This window comes from Bufo bufo, chromosome 4, assembly GCF_905171765.1.
Source record: "Bufo bufo chromosome 4, aBufBuf1.1, whole genome shotgun sequence".
NCBI classification, from domain to species: domain Eukaryota; kingdom Metazoa; phylum Chordata; class Amphibia; order Anura; family Bufonidae; genus Bufo; species Bufo bufo.
In genome coordinates, this window is record NC_053392.1 from 573,391,430 (window position 1) to 573,414,347 (window position 22,918).

At 44.4% G+C, this 22,918-nt stretch overlaps 1 protein-coding gene across 1 annotated transcript in view; it reads left to right on the forward strand.

Annotated features, from left to right (window-relative positions):
* Positions 1-22,918, forward strand: part of THADA (THADA armadillo repeat containing) — a 591,430-nt gene that overhangs the window by 477,477 nt on the left and 91,035 nt on the right. Inside the window, 1 exon segment of the mRNA XM_040430339.1 lies at positions 657-788. Within this exon segment, the coding sequence (XP_040286273.1) occupies positions 657-788 (132 nt within the window).

Consider the following 22,918-nt stretch of genomic DNA (forward strand, 5'->3'; position numbering starts at 1 on the left):
CAAACTCTGATGTGTCCATCAATGGCACATAATAATGTTCAGTGATGAAAGAAGGCTCTTCCTTGGTGCTAATGATGGCCGCATCAGAGGTCACTTTCACAGGCTCCTCAAAGTCACATTTGCCTAGTTATCCAGTGATACATCCTCTGCCTCCATAATGTTGCATAGGAGTCTAGGAAAGCAGGGGACCTCCAAGGGAGAGGTAATGGTCATCCAACTTTCCTTTACGTATGGCCCCTATTAGGGCATATAGATATAAGGTAATATTCCTCTACAGATAGGGCACATAGACATCATAGAAGAGGTCTTCCATGTATTACTCCAATGACCATACATTTAATGGCTGCATGTAATACTACACTTTGCCAGTGGTGCCTGCTGCAGAGGAAATGAGAATCCAGCAGGATTGGGGTTGTCTGTATAGTTGGACTTACAATGAGATCTGTCAGGTTCCTCTTTGGTTTCTAGCCTTTTTGCCATAATATATTTCAGAATCAGCAATGAATTTGTGCAAAATAACCACATCCTCAGGAACATTGGTATTGCCCGTTACCTCCACCAAGGCATCACATCGTTTCTTGATATCTTATTCTAACCTAGTTCATGTCTGCAGAATACATTGTCCATAGTAAGACTGTTCCCATGTGTCTTTACAGGTCTGCCAGATACATTACAGCTATGGAGGTGTGTATCATGCCTACTTCAGTGTGAAGATCTGGATGTCAGGGATGCTGCTGCAGACATCATCCGTGTGTATCACACTCAGAAAAAGAACTCTTCCGGAACAGGTACAGTCAATACAAGAAGATTATATTTTAGGTTAATACTGAAGAAAGTTATCTTCGTACAGCCCATGGCTCTGTGATGTAAAGTCCTAAAACAGTGAGATTATCTCCTGACATTGCCTTGTATCATAACCTTTAAGAACTGTAGAGGAACCTGCAAAACGATTCAGTTCTTCTGAGATCTGACCTGCCTTTCTGGTGAGCTGTCAAGAGACAGTGGATATACTTGATCAAAGTCTTCTCTGAACAGGTCTACAAGCTCCACCTTATAGACCTAGACCACAGACACACATCACGGCAAAGTACATGTGTTCCAAGTTGAAGGAGCCATAACACAGTCCTTATACAAATCTATGGATCTTACTTTAGGGTACTTTCACACTTGCGGCAGAGGATTCCGGTAAGCAGTTTCGTCGCCGGAACTGCCTGCAGGATATGTCAAAACGCATACAAACTGATGGCATTTGTCAGACGGATCAGGATCCTGATCCGTATGACAAATGCATTGAAGTGCCGAATCCGTCTCTCCGGTGTCATACGGAAAAACGGAACCGGCATTTATTTTTTTTCATATTTTTTCGCAGTCTGAGCATGCGCAGACCGCAATGCCGGATTCTTTTTGCTGGAACACTCGGGGCCGGATCCGGCATTAATGCATTTCAATGGGAAAAAATGCCGGATCCAGCAAGTGTTCCGGAATTTTGGCCGGAGATAAAACCGCAGCATGCTGCGGTATTATCTCCGTCCTGAAAAGTCAAAAAGACTTAACTGAAGACATCCTGAACGGATTGCTCTCCATTCAGAATGCATGGGGATGAAACAGATCAGTTCTTTTCCGGTATTGAGTTCCTAGGACGGAACTCTATGCCGGAAAAGAATACCGCTAGTGTGAAAGTACCCTACCTCAGTAATGTTAACACAAAGCCATTATGGTATCTGTTTTCCTTTGGATCCATATGCAAAATGCTCCATATGATTCCATATTATGCAAGTATTCCCCCTAAGAAACATTCATTATAATATAGTGCAGTACACCATACTTCTCTCTCACCATTTACCATTGATGAACGATCACAGTCAACAGTTAAAGCAGTGGAGGGAGGTGAACACAGTTGGAGCAGTGTGGGGGGGGGGCGGCTGCAGTTGGAGCAGTGTGGGGGGGAGGCGGCGCAGTTGGCGCAGTGAGGGGAGGCGGCCACAACTGGATCAGTGTGGGGGGATGCAGCTGCAGTTGGAGCAGTGTGGAGGGGAGGCGGCTGCAGTTGGAGCAGTGTGGGGGGGGAGGCAGCTGCAGTTGGAGCAGTGTGGAGGGGGGAGGCGGCTGCAGTTTGAGCAGTGTGGAGGGGGGAGGCGGCTGCAGTTGGAGCAGTGTGGGGTGAGGCGGCTGCAGTTGGAGCAGTGTGGGGGGGAGGCGGCTGCAGTTGGAGCAGTGGGGGGGGGGAGGTGGCTACAGTTGGAGCAGTGTGGGGGGGAGGCTGCTTCAGTTGGAGCAGTGTGGGGGGGAGGCGGCTGCAGTTGGAGCAGTGTGGAGGGGAGGCGGCTGCAGTTGGAGCAGTGTGGGGGGGAGGCGGCTGCAGTTGGAGCAGTGTTGGGGGGAGGCGGCTGCAGTTGGAGCAGCGTGGGGGAGGCAGCTGCAGTTGGAGCAGTGTGGGGGGAGGCGGCTGCAGTTGGAGCAGTGTTGGGGGGAGGCGGCTGCAGTTGGAGCAGCGTGGGGGAGGCGGCTGCAGTTGGAGCAGTGTTGGGGGGAGGCGGCTGCAGTTGGAGCAGCGTGGGGAGGCGGCTGCAGTTGGAGCAGTGTGGGGGGGGAGGCGGCTGCAGTTGGAGCAGTGTGGGGGGGAGGCGGCTGCAGTTGGAGCAGTGTGGGGGGAGGCGGCTGCAGTTGGAGCAGTGTGGGGGGAGGCGGCTTCAGTTGGAGCAGTGTGGGGGGGAGGCGGCTGCAGTTGGAGCAGTGTTGGGGGGAGGCGGCTGCAGTTAAAGCAGTGTGGGGGGGAGGCGGCTGCAGTTGGAGCAGTGTGGGGGGGAGGCGGCTACAGTTGGAGCAGTGTGGGGGGGAGGCGGCTGCAGTTGGAGCAGTGTGGGGGGGAGGCGGCTGCAGTTGGAGCAGTGTTGGGGGGAGGCGGCTGCAGTTGGAGCAGCGTGGGGAGGCGGCTGCAGTTGGAGCAGTGTTGGGGGGAGACGGCTGCAGTTGGAGCAGTGTGGGGGGGAGGCGGCTGCAGTTGGAGCAGTGTGGGGGGAGGCGGCTGCAGTTGGAGCAGTGTTGGGGGGAGACGGCTGCAGTTGGAGCAGTGTGGGGGGGAGACGGCTTCAGTTGGAGCAGTGTGGGGGGAGGCGGCTGCAGTTGGAGCAGTGTGGGGGGGAGGCGGCTGCAGTTGGAGCAATGGGTGGGGAGGTGAAGGCAGTTGAAGCAGTAGGGGGGAGTTGAATTCAGTTGGAGGGAAGTGAAGGGAGTGGAGGAGTCTGACACAAACATCTAAAGAGCAGGGTAGAGGTGACTCAGGGTAGAGCAAGAGTGAAATTTGGTTAAGGATTTTCAATTTCTTGCAAAACAAAGTAGCTAGATGCTAGCCGAACCCTTCAAAGGCTACTCTTCACATTGCAACCACTTGCGATAGAGTTCTAAGAAGTCATGTTTTGTTTTTTCAAAGATGGTCACTTCATGTCACTCATCTCAGCGTATGTAGAGCCAAGCAGTGTTGGACGGGCCCACCAGAGTACTAGAAGATCCTCCGGTGGGCCCAGGGTCTGACAATATAAATAATAAACCCATAATACACTAGGGCATCTAAAGTCCTGCAGGAAACTATTCAACCTTGAGCTGACTTTAGAGCCAATAACTTACTGCTAATGACTATTTCTAATGGAGTGAAGTTAGGGAGCGGACATGGGAATGTTCTGTATAAACTGATAGTGGGCCGTTAAGATTTTTCTCTCTGGTGGGCCCAAGGAACTTCAGTCCGACCACGGACCCAAGAGAAAAGCTTAGGAAGGACACATCTGTATGTTGCTAAGGCTTCTGGGTGCATTCTTTTTTTTTTTTTTCTCTTCCCATCAATGAAAAGAGCTATTCTCATATGCAAAAATGAACAGGAACCTGCAATGAGATTCTAGGCTTGGTACATGGATCCATGAAAAACGCGGTTGTGTGCATGAGCTCTTACCCAGAGATTGCTGCAGCCTATAATTACATATATCAGAACTGCCTCTGCAGCTGAGCCTCACCAACAAGTAGGGGGCGCTTGCACTGCTCTAAACGTCTATCTATTATAAACTAAGATGTTATAAAACAGACAGACGGAGCTTCACTTAATATTGAAGAACACAAGAATTGCTACATTTTCCATTTCTCAATGTCCAGATTTGGATTCCGTGAGTGAAACCCATCAGCATGAAGGATGTAACACCTTCCAGCTGGTGTACAACATAAAGGGGGAGGAAACTGGATAAAAACACAAATGAGCGGTCTTGTGGTTACATAATACGGCCATTTTCTTCATAATCCTTGATGCTCTGAGATTAAAAAAAAAATTTAAATAAAAAACAGCAAATGGTTCCTGGGTATAAGCTTGCATATTGGCCGCCTCTGGAGCATATGTAGGCAGTGGGTGGACATTAAACAGTAAAACCTAGTTATTTTTCCAGATGTTTTCGCTCAGTTCCTTGTCACATTTGTCCCAGAATAATATTGCACTCATTTCAGAAAAGCATCTACACATCCAAAATTCATTAAGCCGTCATAAACCCACCAGACGTGGCAGAGAGAATGGGAAAATGAGCGATGCTGAAGACTTGAGACATTCTGGTTTGTTCTAGTAGAATATTTATAAAACCATCTTGTAGCTGGCATCTCCCCCGTGTATATAATGTGATCCAATGTTCCCAATGAGTGGAGGTGATTGTCGAGAAGCTGGAACACTCTCCTCAATCTCAAAAACTGGAATAATAACGAATGTAAACCCCATAACTAATCCATAACTAACATCTTGGCCTGGGACCAGTTGATACAATAATAATCTTGACGTATATTTTTGAAAACCGACCAAATTAATCTCTGTCGCTTATTAACTAAACCAGATGTGTGACATTACAAGCCTGGAAATCCCCGAGAATTCCCATGCTGGTATCTAGCAGACAGTGGAGCGGAGAGGCCATTCTGTCCATGATATTCAATGAAAAGTGTCATCAAGTAGACACATAATAAAATGTTTGCACGATAAAGAATGAGCTGCTTAACAGCTGTGACTGACCATGCAAAATGTGCCGCCCCCGGGTATAACACAGCTGTAACCCAAAAGAAAGAGACGACTATACAGCCAAAATAATAAAGGGGTCATCTGATGATTCATGTAAAAATTGACAATCGGATATCTTTTTCTAACAAAGCTAGAACCAGCGCTGTACCTCTCATGGATCGAGAGATCTCCCCATTCATTGGTCCAATTGCTCTGCTAGATTTATTTCAAGCTGGCAGCTCAGGGGGTGTCTCATTCCTCAAGGGGTGTGCCCTTTATGCTGCAGCTCACTCTCTCTAGAAGAAAACAAACATAGTGGGAAGTGAGGTCACTGCATATAGTACTGGCAGAAGAGAGAAACCCTCTGCTTCTGAGAGAAATGCATCTAGCAGTGCAGCCTTTAGAGAAGCCGAAACATAACTGTTCCTGCACAGTTATAATTTTACAAAGAAGCACAACCATGCAAACTTTTTTTGAGTACTTGGGTACGCTTTAAAGGGGTTGCGCAATGCCTATTGCTCAAAACTAACAAAATTAAAAACTTTGCATATCACAGACACTCATGTGGCCTGAAGTTAAATAAATGGATATTAGAAGCTGTCCACACTTAGCTTATACTGCAGCGTGGTCCTATATACTGTATCTTTCAGAGTTCCTGACATTTCCTGAAGTGGGTCCTGTGTAGACCTTCAAGATGTATATTCCTCCATTCCACGCTGCATCCAGAAGCATTTCTGTTTCTTGCATCTTTCATGTGGCACCTTAAGTCGTGGTTTGTTAGGAGCACACCTTCCTGTGTAAACAGGGATGCACTACCGACAAACAGTGAATATGTATGGGGACCAGAGATCGCTGGGATGAATGCTGCATGTAAACTCAGCTCTATTGCAGAGGAACGATCGGGCAATGTTGGTTTCCGATCTTTCGCCCTATGCATCGGCCCATGTAAATGTGTGTAGCCACTGTAAGTCACTGGACTATAGTAACAATCTTTATGCAGAAGTTAAAAGGGTAAAGAAAGCCAGCAAGCCTACTAGTACAGGCAAAACTAATCAAGACTGTGCACTAGATTGATAATCCTGCTTCCTTTCCGCGCAGCACGCCCACGCTAAGTCTACGATCTCTCCATTCTAACCATTATTCTGATTTACTGAACACATCCATATTATCAGATTAATGCCTCATTGTTTCCAAGCAATTAGTGTGATTCACGATGGTAGAGGTCCTATGCCGGCGCTCTATTAATATATCACTGATGAGATGAAAATTACAAATTAAACATAAGAGCATTATCTCCCCATTTGGCTGCACATGGGGCACCACGGTGAGTTCGGCGATTGTTCTTTGTGTTCGTATAAGTCATTGTAGCGTCATTTAGGAGCATTGTGTGTGCAGGGGTGACACTAATAAGCAGCAGCCTTCGTGACCCTGTGTCGTGGTGTTTTGTTCTTTTCAAGCCTACAGATCCAAGTATGGCAGAAATAGCTTTCTAAATCCCATACTTTGCCATTGCCTGAAAACAGTGGCCACGAGTAATAAGCTGTTCTTCATCCCATCCAGAGTGGGGTGCAGGAGGCTGTACAGCAGCACGTGGAGTCCTCGTGGCTCAGTACTACATGCTGTTGTATGATGCTCCATCTACTGTAAAACCATATTACGTAAAGGGGATGTGTCATCTGGGACATTGATGGCATATCGCTAGATTGGAGGGACCCACACCTATGTCCAGAAAAGGCTGTAGAAAGTGAAGAAGAGCGCCCCGCGCATGTGTAGCCTGCCTTCCATTCATTTGTATGGGAGTTCAGAAAAAAGCCAAGCGAATGTTCTCAGCTTTTTTTGGAAGTCCCATAGAAATAAATGGGGAGCGTACTGCCCTAGAACATGTTCGTAATACAGCACCCGATGCGGCATGCTACAAATTCTGAAATTGAAGGCATATTGAGGTATAATATGGCGCTCCTAGCATTCTGCGAGTACCTTCTTGTGCCTCCATTCATCCTGGAGGTTGTACGGAGCTAAGATTCCCCCAAAAATTGTAATTTTGCAGATTTGACTATGTACAGTAATTTACCATCTTAGACAAGACATCAAGGCAAAAGTGTATTTGGGGTGGTATGTCTTGGTCGCTTGGCCAGAGGCAGCTTCGCTATTTCTTCATGACATTATTGGCCACAACAGTGACACTTCCAAAATTACCTTGTTGCTAATTGTGATTATTGGTTCAGAGTTTATGAGCTATTGCCACCATCACCGCCTAATAATGGTTGGAGCCACTGTTTAAAGTCCCTTTTACTGAGGCTGATGCACAGCCAGCTACCGAAAAATAAAATGTTCATTCGCCAGCAACTGGACAATGTGCCACGTAAAAGATTAGATCACTCGGCAAGCGAGCACTAATCTGTGCCTGCTCATAGCAGGAGGAAGACCGAAAGTGCAGCAAAAAGACCGGCGAGGGAGACAGAGGTGAATATAGGATTATGTATTATTTTACGGCATTTAGTGTCATGGGGTCCCTTCTTAGGGTACTCGTACAACCAAATAAATCATCCCTTATGAGCCTTACGCATTAAAGTTAGTGCAGAAACCTCTGGTGTTGGTGATGACAACCAGTCAGACTCCAGCTTTAATTTTTATTCAGCACAGGTTGGTTGTTAGTTATGGGGGGGTGCCGCGCCGTCAATAAGGCTTTTTGTTGGCACAGATTTTATACATGAGCTCCCAATCAGAACTTGCTGGCCAAGTGATAATAGTAGATTGGGGAAGAGGGTTATTAATGTTGCCTCATAAATGTGCTAGCTACAATGCCCGGATAATAATACCAATCACTATGCCCTAATAATGTACAATGCCTATAAGAGTGCACTTTATATAGTATCAGTCAAGGCTCCTAAAAATTGCCAGCTACAGTAACCACCAAGCATTCTCAACTAGTTGCCCCCCTTCAAAAACAATTCCAACCATGGTATCAGGCTTAAGGACCCCAAATAACCCATACAGTGCTACTGACCATGCATTTATTCTAGGAAAGATTATCGGCGTAACACAGCCCATAGCTTCATATTACAGAACTCGAAGGGCTTCTAAAGGGGTCTCATAGTTTCTGAAGATATCCATCCCTTTGCTTTAGTAGTGCTTTAGGTAGGTTCCTACCTCTGAAACTCTAAATATTCAGTTCCTAGCTGCGACCTTAATGTGATTGTTAAAGGCACCATGCCCATGTGAAACAGAGCAAAGGCTGGGGTTTCTGGAAAGGGGTCCCCACCAATTCACTAGTAGGGTATTGGCCACACAGAGCTTTTTGGACAAGGTTTTGAAGCAGATGGACGATTTTCTGCCAAATCCAGATCCTGGTGGATCCACTTCTGGCTTTGGCTGAAAATCTTGCAGGCAGATCTGCTTCAAAACCTCGTCCAAAAAACTCTGTGTGGCCGGACCCTTAGGATTTCATAGTTTGTAGCTGGACAAGTTCTTTGAATTTCCTGGGAATCTATATATATTGTAAATGTTTTTTGGCTAAGAGCTGCCGCCATTTTCTTCTTCATAGCTCTCTATGATGTGGCGGCAATTGCCAAACTAGCATACCAAGGAATCTTAAGACGGTCAGCTTGTGTTTGATTAAGTGTTTTTCTTCTTCAAAGCCTTCACATGCAAGTTCAAGTTACTGAACCCAAATGAATACATAACACTCTGCATAATAACTGCTACAGATTGCCTTGGCCAAGGGAGTATCGGCTTTCGCCCGCGCTGTTTGTTTTTCTTTCTAGTTTCACTTATTTGTACAGTCTTGTCTTTGACCATAATGTAATTTCAAGTTATGACAACCCTTCCAGCTTTCCTAGTTTTGGACACAAATCCTCCTACTGCCATTTCCTTCCAACTTCTCACTTATTGTGTGTGTGATATATAGAGTTTGATCAAAGTGAGCCTCCATTTTTTTTAGGAGTAGTTTTGCTTTCTAACTTTATACTTGATTTTCGTACCCTTTAAAACGCTGTTTTTAAATGGTTTTCCAATTCTTTCAATTATAATTCAAGGAATATTATATATATAGTCATGAAATAGAAAAAGAGAGAGATTGAAGGTTTCCAATTCTCTCAAGCAGCCAGCAGAATAAACAATATACAGCAAGGCCAAAAAGTTTTGATACCGTCTCAAATTTTGGGTTTCACAAAGTTTGCTGCTTCAGTGTTTTTCAATCGTTCTGTCAGATGTTTCTATGGTGTAGAAGCATTTCATACTTTATTTTTTTTATATGCAAAGACTCAATATTTCCAGAGTTGACCCTTTTTTTTAAAGGGGTTCTGCAGTTTGTTTAAACTGATGATCTATCCTCTGGAAAGATCATCAGCATCTGATCGGCGGGGGTCTGACACCCGTGACCCCCGCCGATCAGCTGTTTGAGAAGACGGCGGCGCTCCAGCAGCGCTGAGGCCTTCTGACTGTTTACCGCTGGCCCAGTGACGTCACAACTACAGTAGTATCAACTTGCCTGGGTGCGGCCAAGCTCCATTCATTGTTATCCAAGCAACTTAGTTATCATTGAGCCACTTAGAGATCAATGTGCAGTGCCGAGCTGGAGCAATCAACAGGGCAGCAAATGCACATCTAGGTCCATCGCTGTGGGTGCTCATATCCGGGATACAGCAGCACAACTAGGGAGCACTGTCATTGACACCAGTGTAGGTTATTTCAGTACAGATAAAGAATTTAGAATAGATTTATATTGCAAAACGACTTATTTTAAGTGTTCTTTCAGTTTATGTATAATACTTTTTATGGCATACCCCCAACCAGGAAAAACTTGTTTATGCCTATTGCAGGGCCTAAATAGCTGGTGCATGACTTCTATTTTTGGTGCCCTGGCCAATAAATTAAATTAGTGATATCATTATTGAGGGGGGGGGGGGTTAGGGGTCATGGTGGATGCCAGTGTTCTTCTGATGTAACATTTTCCATGGGCAGCATGGTGGCTCAGTGATTAGCACTGGGGTCCTACAGACAACATCTGCATGGAGTTTGCATGGGTTTCTTCTAGTTTCCTCTCACACTGCAAGGACATATTAATAGGGAATTTAGATGTTTGTATACAGCGCCAAATATGTTGCTGCTATATAAGCACGAGAAATAAATGAATATGCGCTGTGTAAACACCATCCATTGAGGAGATCAATCAAAGAAAATGGCTGCACCATGTTGTCTAGATGCCGTGACTCTTCACATCTGTCTGTGAGGGTTATAATTCTAAACTACATTTTATAGAGTTTCTCTTCTGAAGAAAGGTAATGTTCTCAATTAATAACTTGCTAGAAATAAAAGTGACAGTTCTATGGCAAGAAAACTGTTCACATTGCTCACCCCAAGCAGCTATTTCATCCTTTAATATCCGGCTGTAGGATCTAACCTTGAAGAGCAAGCCCCCTTTCGAATTCTATTTGTTTACCCATAGTTTTTTTTTTCAGTCTTTCATATTAAAATCTGCATACGTCTGGAGTTCAAAAGAAGCCTGGCGGCCGGCTCCTATCCAGGCCTAAGTGTTTGTTATTTCAGATCTTAATACAACCAGGCAGAAGATCTGCTCCTTTATGTCACACCCGCTTGGCTCTGGGAAACATCAAAATGTGGCAAGCACCAAACATAGGAGGAGAAGATGCAACTTTTCATGCTTTTAATTGTTGAAGGTGCATTGGGAAATTACTTTTGGTGTTAAAGGAGTTTTCCAAGAGTTTGATATTGATGGCCTATTCTCAGGATAGGTCATCAATATCTGATCGGTGGTCCAACTTCCAGCAACCATATCAGTCAACTGTTTGAAGAGTCTGCTGGACTCCATGGAATGCCACGGCATCTTCCTAAGCCAGTGACATCACGTTCATCACTCACGTGGCCTGTTGGCAGCTCATTCCCATTCACTCGCAGTTGTAAAGCACGAGCCAAAGCGCCATATTGCCTAAGTGTCTGGCAGTTAATTATGGCAGTTGTATAACTTCTCTCCTCTCTTAACACAGGTATGTCTGCATTGCATTTGAACAAAACTGCTCTACCCAGCTTTCCCCAAGTATAATTGTGCAGCCTCCATCTTTCCTGGTATACACCCCTGCATATTCATCCATGTATACTGTTTTCAGCGTGATTAATATCATTGTTTTTAGTCCTATAGATGTTCTCCCAATGGATGCAATGTTATTTATGTGAAGCTTGTGATCTGTAGTAATTTTATGGCCCATCCAGATCCTCAGCTGTTTGTTTACCTACATATCACATCCCTTCTCATGTGTCTTGCTTAAGTGATTCTTTAGCTAAATTACCCCTAGTTCTATGATCACACCTCTTTTGAGATCCATACCATCAGACTCTTCAGCCCATTCCCCCTGTGAGTTGCTGCTGCCTATCGTCCCGCAGGCTTCCCTCACCAATTCCCGGATCACTTTGTTCTGAATCATCAACTCTTATTATGGTTGATTGTATTATCCCCACTGATAATTGTATCTTCCCATCAGCCTTTCACTTTCTTTTTATAACATCCTCTCTTGGCTTCTCACAACTCACTTCCTCTGCCACGCATAAAGGGGGCAACACACTTGATCTAGTCTTCATCGGACTTGCTCGATTACAAACTTTATTAACTCAACCTTTCTGCTTTTTGACCACAATCTATTTTTCCTTTAGTATAAACCTTTCACTCTTCTCACGACATTCCTACTTTTCACACTTAGAAACCTCCACACCATTTACTCCCAGCAACTCATTGACACCCTACAGTTAGCTCCTAACCCAATCTCTTCCATCTCCTGTCTAGACCTGGCTCAAATCATTGCAACTATACCCTCAAAAACACCCTGGATGAGGCAGCTCCAATATCAATCCGACCCTCCCGAAACAGAACATGGCAACCCTGGCACACCCCTGAAGCATGTTTCCTCCAGCGGTGCTCCAGATGTGCAGAACGCTTAATATCAGCACACTTCCTCTATTATAAATTTATGCTTAAAACCTACAATTTGGCCCTCAACATTGCCAGACAGAACAACTCTCATCACTTTCAAATAACCCAAAACGATTCTGACACTTTTCATTCCCCTCTAAGCCCTGAAGTTCACATGCCCATCACTGACCTCTGCGCTGATGATTTGGTCACTTACTTCGGAGAAAGAATTGGTAACATCCAGCAGGAAACAATCGCTCAGTCTCCAACCAATTCCAATCCTCTTCCCTCCCACACTTCTTTTGACCCTTTAACAGATGAAAAAGTCTCCAGGCTACTTTCTTCTTATCGACCCACCACCTGCAGCAGTGATCCTATTCCCTCACACCTTCTCCAGTCCCTCTCCACAGCTGTCAGGACATAAAAGGAAACCGCGGCACTCCAATTTCTTCAATATTTTCTTGCGTTTATTCCAACAAAATTACCACAACGTTTCGACCTTCTTGTCTTTATCAAGCTCCAGCTTGATAAAGCTTGATAAAGACCAGAAGGTCGAAACGTTGTGGTGATTTTGGTGGAATAAACGCAAGAAAATATTGAAGAAATTGGAGTGCCGCGGTTTCCTTTTATATCCTGATAATTAAGGGGTTCAAGGCCAGAACTTATCACTGCGGGCACCGCCACGGAAATGGAATGACTATTACAAGTCAGTGAGTAGTGCTGTCTTATCCCTAATTTATATATCTCCACAGCTGTCATTATTCACCGTACTACAATATTTAAAGGGATTATCCAAGAACTATAATGCCCCTCCATATGCCTGGGACCCTCAAACAGATAGTACTTGCCTTGCTCCATGGCACCCACGTCGCTTCTGATGCCGGCACGGCTGCCGCTGCATCTCACCATTGCGCAAATCAAAACATCCGGTGTTGGGGAGGGGAGAGATGTAGCGCGGCCGTGCCAGCATCAGAAGCGACGCGGTAAGTACTATCTGTGTGAGGAGCCCAGGCATATGGGGGGGGGGGGGGCATTATAGCTCTTGGATAACCCCTTTAACCTCTCTCTCTGTCTTCTGGTATCTTTCCTTCCTCTTTCAAACATTCTGTTATAACCCCACTACTTAAAAAAAACATTGCGTGACCTGATCTGTGATGCAATCTAGCGTTCGCCCTCTCCACTCTACAGAAACTACCCTTACTAGTGTCTAATGATCTCTTAACAGCAAAATAAATGGCAACTATTCTTTAGTGGTTCTTCTGGATCTCTCTGCCTCGTTTGATACGGTAGATCACAAACTCCTCTTCACCATGCTCCACTCAATTGACCTTAATGACACTGCTCTCTCCTGGTTTTCTTCCTATATCTTTGGCCGCTCCTTTAGTGTATCATTTGTTGGCTCTACAGCGTCTCTTCTTGAAGTTGGGGTTCCTCCGGGTTCAGTTCTAGGTCGTCTACTCTTCTCTCGCTACACAACCCCGATCGGCCAGTCTAACAGTAGATTTGGTTTTCAGTACCCTCTCTATGCCGATGACACACAACTATACACTTCATCTACTAACATCACCCCTGCTTTACTTCAAAACACCAGTGATTGTCTGGCAGCTGTCTCTAACACCATGTCCTCTCTGTAGCTAAAACTGAACCTCTCAAAAACTGAACTTCTTGTCTTTCTCCCATCTACTAACCAACCTAAACTAGATATTTCAATTTTGGTCTGTGGTACTATCATAACTCCTGGGCAGCACGCCTGCTGTCTTGGGGTCATGTTTGATTCAGATCTTTCCTTTGTTCCCCATATCCATTCACTTGTCGTCTGCACCTCAAGAACATTTCCAAAATCCACCCTTCTCTTATGGCGGGATTGGCCAAAACTCTTGTTGCTTTGATTCATTCTCTTCTTGACTACTGTAAACACTCATTGTTTTTCTTCTCACTAAACTCTACCCCCTTCAGTCTGTCCTAAAGGCTGCAGCCAGGCTCATCTATCTGTCCACCCGCTACACTAATACTTTTATCTTGTGCCAGTCACTTCACTGGTTGCCCATCCACCACAGATTCCAAAATTGCAAAAAAAATTATTCTCCAGCACTACTTAAAAATACATCCTTTATTGAAAACACATTAAAAAAAAACATCTTGCAAAAGAAAGTAAAAACCTGGCATGTTTGTTTCCGACAGAGTGTGAGTTGTCCTTAACCTTGCCGTTTATTGGTAATGATAGATTGCTCTCTTTTGACTTGTTTTTGAGGTGCTGTACTTGCATTACACAATCATTGAGGTCAATAAAAAGTCCACTTGACCTTATCCATGCCTGACCTAGTAGACCTCTAATATCTCTACTGCAGGAGATTCTCCGGTAAATCGATGAGCCTGTATTTATTTATTTATTTCTCATTTTTAAAGGTCTGCGCATGCACAGACCGCAAAACCGGATCCGTTTTGCCGGAAAACTGGGCCAGATCCGGCATTAATGCTTTTCAATGGAAATTAATGCCAGATCCGGCATTCTGGCAAGTGTTTAGGATTTTTGGCCGGAGAGAAAACTGCAGCATGCTGCGGTATTTTCTCCGGTCAAAAAAATGTAAGAGGGACTGAACGGATGCATCCTGATGCATACTGAACGGATTACTCTCCATTCAGAATGCATTAGGATAAAACTAATCAGTTTTTTTCCGGTATTGAGCCCCTGTGACGGAACGCTAGTGTGAAAGTACCTTTAGGCTGCTTGAGGAGCACAAGAACAAAAATAACGAAAGTTCCAGATTCAGCACTTAACTGAAGCAAACGGAGCCTATGGACCCGATTCATTATAATCCGTAGGCTATAATGGGGTCCTGCATGTGCGACTTTGCTACAAAAACCTTCTCCTTAATGGAAGCCTAACGAATCCCATTATAGTCAATGGGCTCCATTCGCTTCAGTTAGGTGTCGAATCCGGCACATCTGTTATTTTCGTTCTTCTGCACCTATAACGGAGCAGAAGAATGGAAATGTAAAGTGCAGATGTGAAAGCAGCCTTAGTGAATAATCTGCTGTGCATCCAGTTGATCTGAGGTCTGTACCTCTAGTTTTGTGTTTTTTTTCATCAGTTATATGTTGAGAGAATCCCAATCCCCCATGCACATCTCCAATGGGAGCCACTGTAAATGCATGTATTGGTGTTTGCCAGCCCTTGTTCCATGATATAGGAAAATGTAGCATACTATGCTTCCTGTACAGGAAAAAAAAGAAAGATATGCTCATGCATACCGGCCCATTGTATGCCAAAAGCACACTCTTTTGTCATACGCCAGGTGCATAAAGGCCCATGGATTCCTTCAAAGTATTTGTAGAATGTCAAAAAGGGGATGTGAATGGAGCCCAACAGCCATTTGTAACTTATTAGCGCGTATCTGGTTCTCAAGGACCTTGGCTTCCACCGTCTTTTAAAATGTTGGCACATGCTTCCTAATTATTCACCGCCTCACATACACCATTGTAATTTCCTTGTACAATCATGGCCGGGTGCCAGGGTTGTCACCGGTATTTTGTGTTTGAGATGCTGCCATTCGACACTTGTTTTGCAAAAAAAAAAAAAAATGCTGCGATTAAATATCAGATGAATTGTGTTGTTTTGCTAGAACCGTGCAGCCTTTAGCTTTTTTTTCCCGCTGACCTCTGGCATCCTAACCACTCTGCGGTTTACCGAAGGAGGGCCTGACTTTGTTGTTGCTCTTCCATGCATTGAGGTGTAAACCTCTGGAGGCTTGTTTTATTGCTCCTATTGGGAGGTGAGGACACAGGAAGGTATTGTATTCACTTTCGGTAAATCTAGATTCATCCCTTTGAAATCTAATTGAATTACTGATCCATGGCTGTGCAAAGTCTAGACCGATTCATACTAATAAAAATCTTAGCTGGGTTTAGATTGGAGTTACACTATTCTAGTTAATGAAGAGCATGGGTATGATTCTAGAGAAGGGGACCATCTGTCCTGCTGGGTCGTGTGATACAGTGCAGTACATTGTGGTGGTGATAATTTATACCATGTGCTACGACTGAAATACAGTCTGGGTCCCATCAGACCAGCATATTCTAAGTGGGAGGTGAGTTCAGAGAAGTGTATTCGCATGGGATGCCCAAGTGAGTCGAGAGGAATCTGATCTTAAGAACCTATCGAGTGTTCCTGTGCAGCATAACCACTTTTTTATGGCTCATTTTCTTGTGCTTTGTTACACTTGCGGTAATATTATACTGTGTGACTCTTAAGTGGCTCCACCGCATAATTTTACTCTTCCATGTAGACCCCCAATTCTAATTTCCTATATGAGGTGGACTGGAGATAGATCTTGTGTAATGACTTATAATGTAACGTGCTAAAAGTTTAGTAATATGGATGACTCTCATTCCAAAAATACTTATCTGGGGTGAGGATCTGGACCAGTCCCTTGAGATGTTCGATGCATATATTTTAAACTGAGTATAGAAATCAGTGCATCAAGTGCATCAAGGCTTAAGGTTCTGGCGCCAAAGGTTTGGTGGCAGGAGATCCTTATGTCTGGTTAAATTGGTAAGGACCTCCTTCCGTAATAAACTGTATTTCCTCTGTTTAGTTAATTTTTCTCTGATCTGCTGAAGTGAAGAATTCAGTATTTTTTTAAGTAAATTGTATAAAAATTAAAGGCTCTTAAAAGGGTTGTCCAGCATTTTAAAAATAAAAAAGCATTAGTCACCCATTGCTCTCCACGTTCTGGTCCTGTCTTGACACTGAAAATGCCAGGAGATGCCTGTTCAGCCAGTCACTGGTCTGCCATCAGCCAGTGTTTGCATGTCCTGGATTTTACGTTCTATGAATAGGACCAGGAAGTGGAGAGTAGTGGGGCCTGAAGCAGAAAAGCAACCTCGGGGAATTGGTGAGGGTGAGTATTATTAGTTATTATTAAAGCGCCATTCATTCCACGGAGTATGGCTTCTTTTATGTTTAATCCACTGAAATCCATAAAAAATTAATATGGCTGGTCAACTCCTTTAAGGGTACACTTAAGCTGGCCATACACATTAGATTAATGTCTGCTGATCCCACTGATTTTGGGTATGAGAGTATTCTGTCTTTCCCCAGCACGGTGGCTCAGTGGTTAGCACTGGTGCCTTGCAGCTGGGGTCCAAAAAATCATCTGCATGGAGTTTGGATGTTCTCCCCGTGTTTTAGTGGGTTTCCTCTGGGTATTCTGGCTTCTTCCTACACTCCAAAGAAATACTGTTAGGGAAATGTATCTCCACTATACCTTCAACTTGGCAGGCCATGATACAAAGTCTCTGCTGTTGAATTAGGTGGAAGGAGAAATCAACAGCACAAATTACTAAGCCTTCAAGGCAAAGACTACCCAGAGGTTCTGTACATGAAGGCCTAGGAGCCCTGTGCAGCTTTTATTTTTCACTGCATGTACACTTTGATCAAGGAAGAATGTAATACATTTCAATAACCTAGTGATTTTCCTTAATTCCGCTATTACAGCACCAAAAACTATCGAAACAATTTTATCCCTATCATATGACAATACAGCGTGGAACCACCGCATCATTGTGTGCTCTATGTGGAGACCACACAGGGTCAAGGTAATGAGAAGCCATAATTGTTTCTAACCGTGTAATTAGAATATGCCTGTAAACATCAATATATGTCAACCAGATAGAGATCAAAGATGATACAACACTTTATTGTGGGTTCTGTGTGGAGCTACATGAGCATTTAGAGTGAGAATGTATTCCTAATCCAGGAATTTCACCAATACTTATGACCATGCCGTTCATTTCCTCTCATGTCTCAGGACAGCTCAATTATTTTTGTGAGAATTTGCATTTTTACATTTTTTTCATTCGGTAGATTAAAAATGGAAAAAAACACACCAAAAATAGGGGAGACTGGCATGGGCACAAGGGGAGTGAGGGTATTTACAAAATGGAAGAAGACTATTTTTAATTAAAGTGATAAGGAATCTACTAGGTATAGAGATATAACTGCCTTCACAGTTAATGTTTAGTAGATATGGGTCCTACCAATGGGACCTGCACCTGTCCTCAAATCGGTGGCTCTTCCAAACCTCCATCTTGCCTGGTGAGCTGGCTTCCACATCCAGATGGAGAATGAATGTAGAGTTGGCCTTGCATGCCCGTGGCTCTCTCCATTCACTTCTCTGGCAGTTGCGGAAACAGCCGATCATGTGATGAGGCACCTCCTTCTGGAGATGAGTGCAGGTCCCAGATCTCACATTTATAGTATATCTTGTGGCTGTGCCATAAATGTCTAAGGTACCACAAACCATATGTTGGAGTACACTATTTTCAGATTTGCAATATATTTTATTTTCAAAGTATTCTGTATAAAATTAATTTGTCATCTACCCCAATTTTACAGATTCTTGATGCAGTTTACTTAAGAAGTTGTTGTTTTACAGATCCTGCATATACTTCAGAGCTGCATTCTTAATTCTGCTGTTTTTAGAATTGATATCTCCCAGCAGTCCCTGTTGGCTAAACACAAACCTTACTTTGATGGCAGGCAGGCAGGTTTCTTTTTTTCTTTTACACCGGTCCCTTTTAGGGGTCTCATGAAGACACAGTGATCAGCTGATCACCAAGCCTTTAATAACCCCCTGCAACCAGACATTAATTTAAGGATAGCTAACGATCCCCATTGAATTTTTGTAGCTCTGCTAAGCTGTTGTGGATTGGGGGTTCGGGAGAGTTCACATCTCCATTTCATTTGCCGTTCTTCTGATCTGTTAGAAGAACAGAAAAAAAAACAGGATTCCGCAAAAAAGAACGCATCCTGTTGCATCAAGCAAATTGCGGATCTGCAAAACACGCATACCAGCCGTGTACTAAACAGCCGGCCCATAATAGAACCGTCTTATGCTTGTCCATAATGCGGACAATAACAGGACATGTTGTTTTTTTTTGCGGAATGGCCCTTATGCACAGGATCCGTTTTTTACAGGGTCTTGTAAAAAAACGGATCTTGTTGCGTATTAGGCATCAGTTTGAGCCATTTCCGTCTGAGATCCGTTTTTTTAGAACGACAAGTCTTCCATGCAATATTTTTTTTTCCGTCTAAAATAATTCATCTCAGACAGAAATGGCTCAAACGGATGCCTAATGTGCATAACTGATGCAACAGGATTCTTTTTTTTTTTTCTGCTGTTCTGACGGATTAGAAAAACGTAAAATGAAACGGTGATGTGAACTCTCCGTTTGTCTCCCTTTTCTTATGGTTGGCAAAGTCTCATGTGTGTCACATTTAACCAAGTCAAGTACGGAGCGGTCAGCAGCCATTTAAAGGCTGCTGACTATTTATACTGAGATGTGAAGACTTATTATTGTTATTGTTCCACTGTGCGGAGATCTGTGCTTGGGTAACACGCGCGGCTCTGGGAAGAATTGCTTAAACACTGCATAAACAGAGTCATTAATTCTAATATAAATATAGAAGATGGATAATTACAGCGCTGTGCACGATCGGCTACATAGGTCGCATTGTGTTGAGGAGATGACGCTTTTGTATATATGCCCATTTTGTGTTCCCGGTGTCAGTAGTTCTATGTTTATATAATAATCCATTATAATCTGCCATGGTTTTACTTTTAAAGAGCACCTGCTGATTTACATGTAGATTACATTCCCTCTAGAGAAGGCACTACTGTGCATTTCCAGGCTGACAGCCATATTATTCTGCACCAGGTTTGACCCAGTTTGCTCTTAAGGGCATCTGTCAGCAGTTTTGTACCTATAAAACTGGCTGACCTGTTGCATGTGCACTTGGCAGCCAAAGGCATCTGTGTTGGTCCCATGTTCATACGTGTCCACATTGCTAAGAAATTTTTTATTTTAATATATGCAAATGAGCCTCTAGGCGCAACAGGGGCGTTGCCGTAACACCTAGAGGCTCCGCTCTCTCTGCAACTGCCGCGCCCACTGCACTTTGATTGACAGGGCCAAGTGTGATGACATTTACACTGCCTGACCCCGCCAATCAAAGTGCAGAGGCTGCGGCAGTTGCAGAGAGAGCGGAGCCTCTCGTTGTAACAGTAACGGCCCCGTTTCTCCTAGAGGCTCATTTGCATATATTAAAATGTAGTTTTTTTCTCTCAGTAATGCGGACACATATGAACATGGGACCAACACAGATGCCTTCAGCTGCCAAGCACACATGTAACAGGTCAGCCATAAGTCCTTGAGTTCGCCTTTTGTGCCATGTTTTAGTCAGTTAATTTATTTCTGGGAAGGATGGATGCTTAAAGGAGTATTCTGGTTACGACAAGTTATGACCTATCTACTTTCTGTTACAGGAATATCCCTTTAATCAGTATGGCCACTGTTACAGTTCCTAGGGGGACTCTGTTTTCCTGCAGTCCTTAATACCCAATCTACCCGCTGTTAGAGGTCTTGTGAAGACACAGTGATCAGTTGATTACCAAGTCTTCTCTATCCCCCAGCAATCAACCATTAATCTCTAGAGGAAGCCATATCTGACTCAGTGGATATTTAGCATTACATGTTGTCTATTCAAATGAATGGCCCATCATAGACGAGCAGAGTCCGGCAGGCCATATGAGCAAAGGGTATTTTTTTTTTTTTTTTTTAGAAAACCCCTTTAATTGGTAATATTTGCTCCACTCCTTTTTCTTTTGCCACGACTAAGCAAATTTGCTACAAGGTTGCCGAAACGATGGATGAATCGTGTGTATAAAGACGCTAAATTAATTTTCTAAATATACAAGTAAAACCAAATTTAAGACTAAGGGTACTTTCACACTTGCGTTAAACTTTTCCGGCATGGAGTTCCGTCCTAGGGGCTCAATACCGGAAAAGAACTGATCAGTTTTATCCTAATGCATTCCGAATGGAGAGCAATCCGTTCAGGATGCATCAGGATGTCTTCAGTTCAGTCACTGTACGGTTTTTGGACGTAGAAAATACCACAGCATGCTGCGTTTTTTTTTCTCCATCCAAAACTCCGGAACACATGCCGGATCCGGCATTATTTTACATTGAAATGCATTAAGTGCCAAGTGTTCCGGAAAAACGTATCCGGTTTTGCGGTCTGCACATGCACAGACCTTTAGAAATGGGAAAAAGATAAATACCAGATCCGTTTTTCTAGATGACAACCGGAGAGACTGATCCGGTATTGCAATGCATTTGTGAGACGGAACCGCATCCGGATCCGTCTACAAATGGTATCCGTTTGCATACAGATTGCCGGGACGGAACTGCCTGCCGGAATCCAGCAAAGCAAGTGTGAAAGTACCCTTAGTCTTGCATTTACCCTCATGTTGCTTGCTTAGGCTACTTTCACACAAGCGTTTTTGCTGTATCCGGCAGGGCTCAGCAGCAACGCTTCCATTACTGATAATCCAATTGTCTGCATCCGTTATGAACGGATCCGGTTGTATTATCTTTAACATAGCCCAGACGGATCCGTCATGAACTCCACTGAAAGTCAATGGGGGACAGAGACATTTTCTATTGTCTCAGAGAAAACAGATCCGTTCCCATTGACTTGCTCCGCATCCCAGGACAGAAAGCAAACCGCAGCATGTTGCAGTTTGCTCTCCAGTATGTGTCACGACCGCTATCCCAGCAGCAGTCGTGTCGCACCAGACGGAGGGGAAGGGGGACCCTTATCTACGGATGGGAAATAGAATGGCCACCCCTGACTAACCCTAAGCTGGCACCTGTCTGCCCTGATACCCTAGACGGGGTGTGAACCCGTGCGGCGAGCAGGATGCCTAAACCCTCAGTCGCCCTAACACTGGACTGGGGAAAGGCCGATGGGAGCGCTAGTCACCATCACTCACGTCTAGGAAAACAACAGGGGAAGACAACAACAAACAAACAACAGCAGAGATAGACTTATCCAGTCACGAGCAGAGAAGGCGATCCCAAACACGACAGTCCACGCCGGACAAGAGCTCCACAGCAACACCATCAAACGATCTCGTTCCAAGGTCAGAGTAGCACTGGAAGTAAGGACTATATCTGGCAATGACTGCAAGTGAAACTGAAACTAATATAGTAGCTGGGAGTGGCAGACAGGACTCACCTGAGAAGGATGCCTACAAACTCCCAGTCAGGACAAAAAGGTTCACAAGGCAAAACCCAGATGACATACCCTGAACCACGGAGCAAACTCACAAGCTATCGCGAGTAGCAAGTCGCTGCGACCTTCTTCTCCCAGACCTGTCTGGATCAGTCACAGTCGTGACAGTACCCCCCTTTCTACGAGGGGCCCCTGGACCCTCAAGACCAGGCCTCTCCGGATGGGAGCTATGAAAAGCCCGAATGAGTCTGTCCGCTTTTATCTCTGATGCTGGAACCCACATTCTCTCTTCGGAACCATAACCTTTCCAGTGCACCAGGTACTGAAGAGAGCGGCGAACATATCGTGAATCAACAATCTTTTCTACCTGAAACTCAAGACTGCCATCAACAACCACCGGTGGAGGCGGTAGTGGCAATGGTTCAGGAGGTTCTACATATCTCTTAAGCAGAGATCTGTGGAAGACATTATGGATCCTTAGAGTCTGAGGTAGCTCCAGACGAAAAGCCACCGGGTTAATGATCTTAATTACCCTATAAGGACCAATAAATCTCGGACCCAATTTCCACGAGGGAACCTTCAACTTGATATTTCTGGTAGACAACCACACCAAGTCATTCACCCCAAGGTCCGGACCTTCAGAGCGCTTCCTATCAGCCGCACGTTTGTATCTACCACCAATTCTCTTCAAACTTTCTTGCACACTCTGCCACACTGAAGAAAGTGAAGACACAAATCGTTCCTCCTCGGGAATCCCAGACGGCCCCCCCTCACTAAATTTACAAAACTGAGGATGGAAACCATACGCACCAAAAAATGGTGACTTATCGGTGGATTCTTGACGACGATTATTAATGGCAAACTCAGCTAACGGTAAATAAGATGACCATTCCTCCTGATT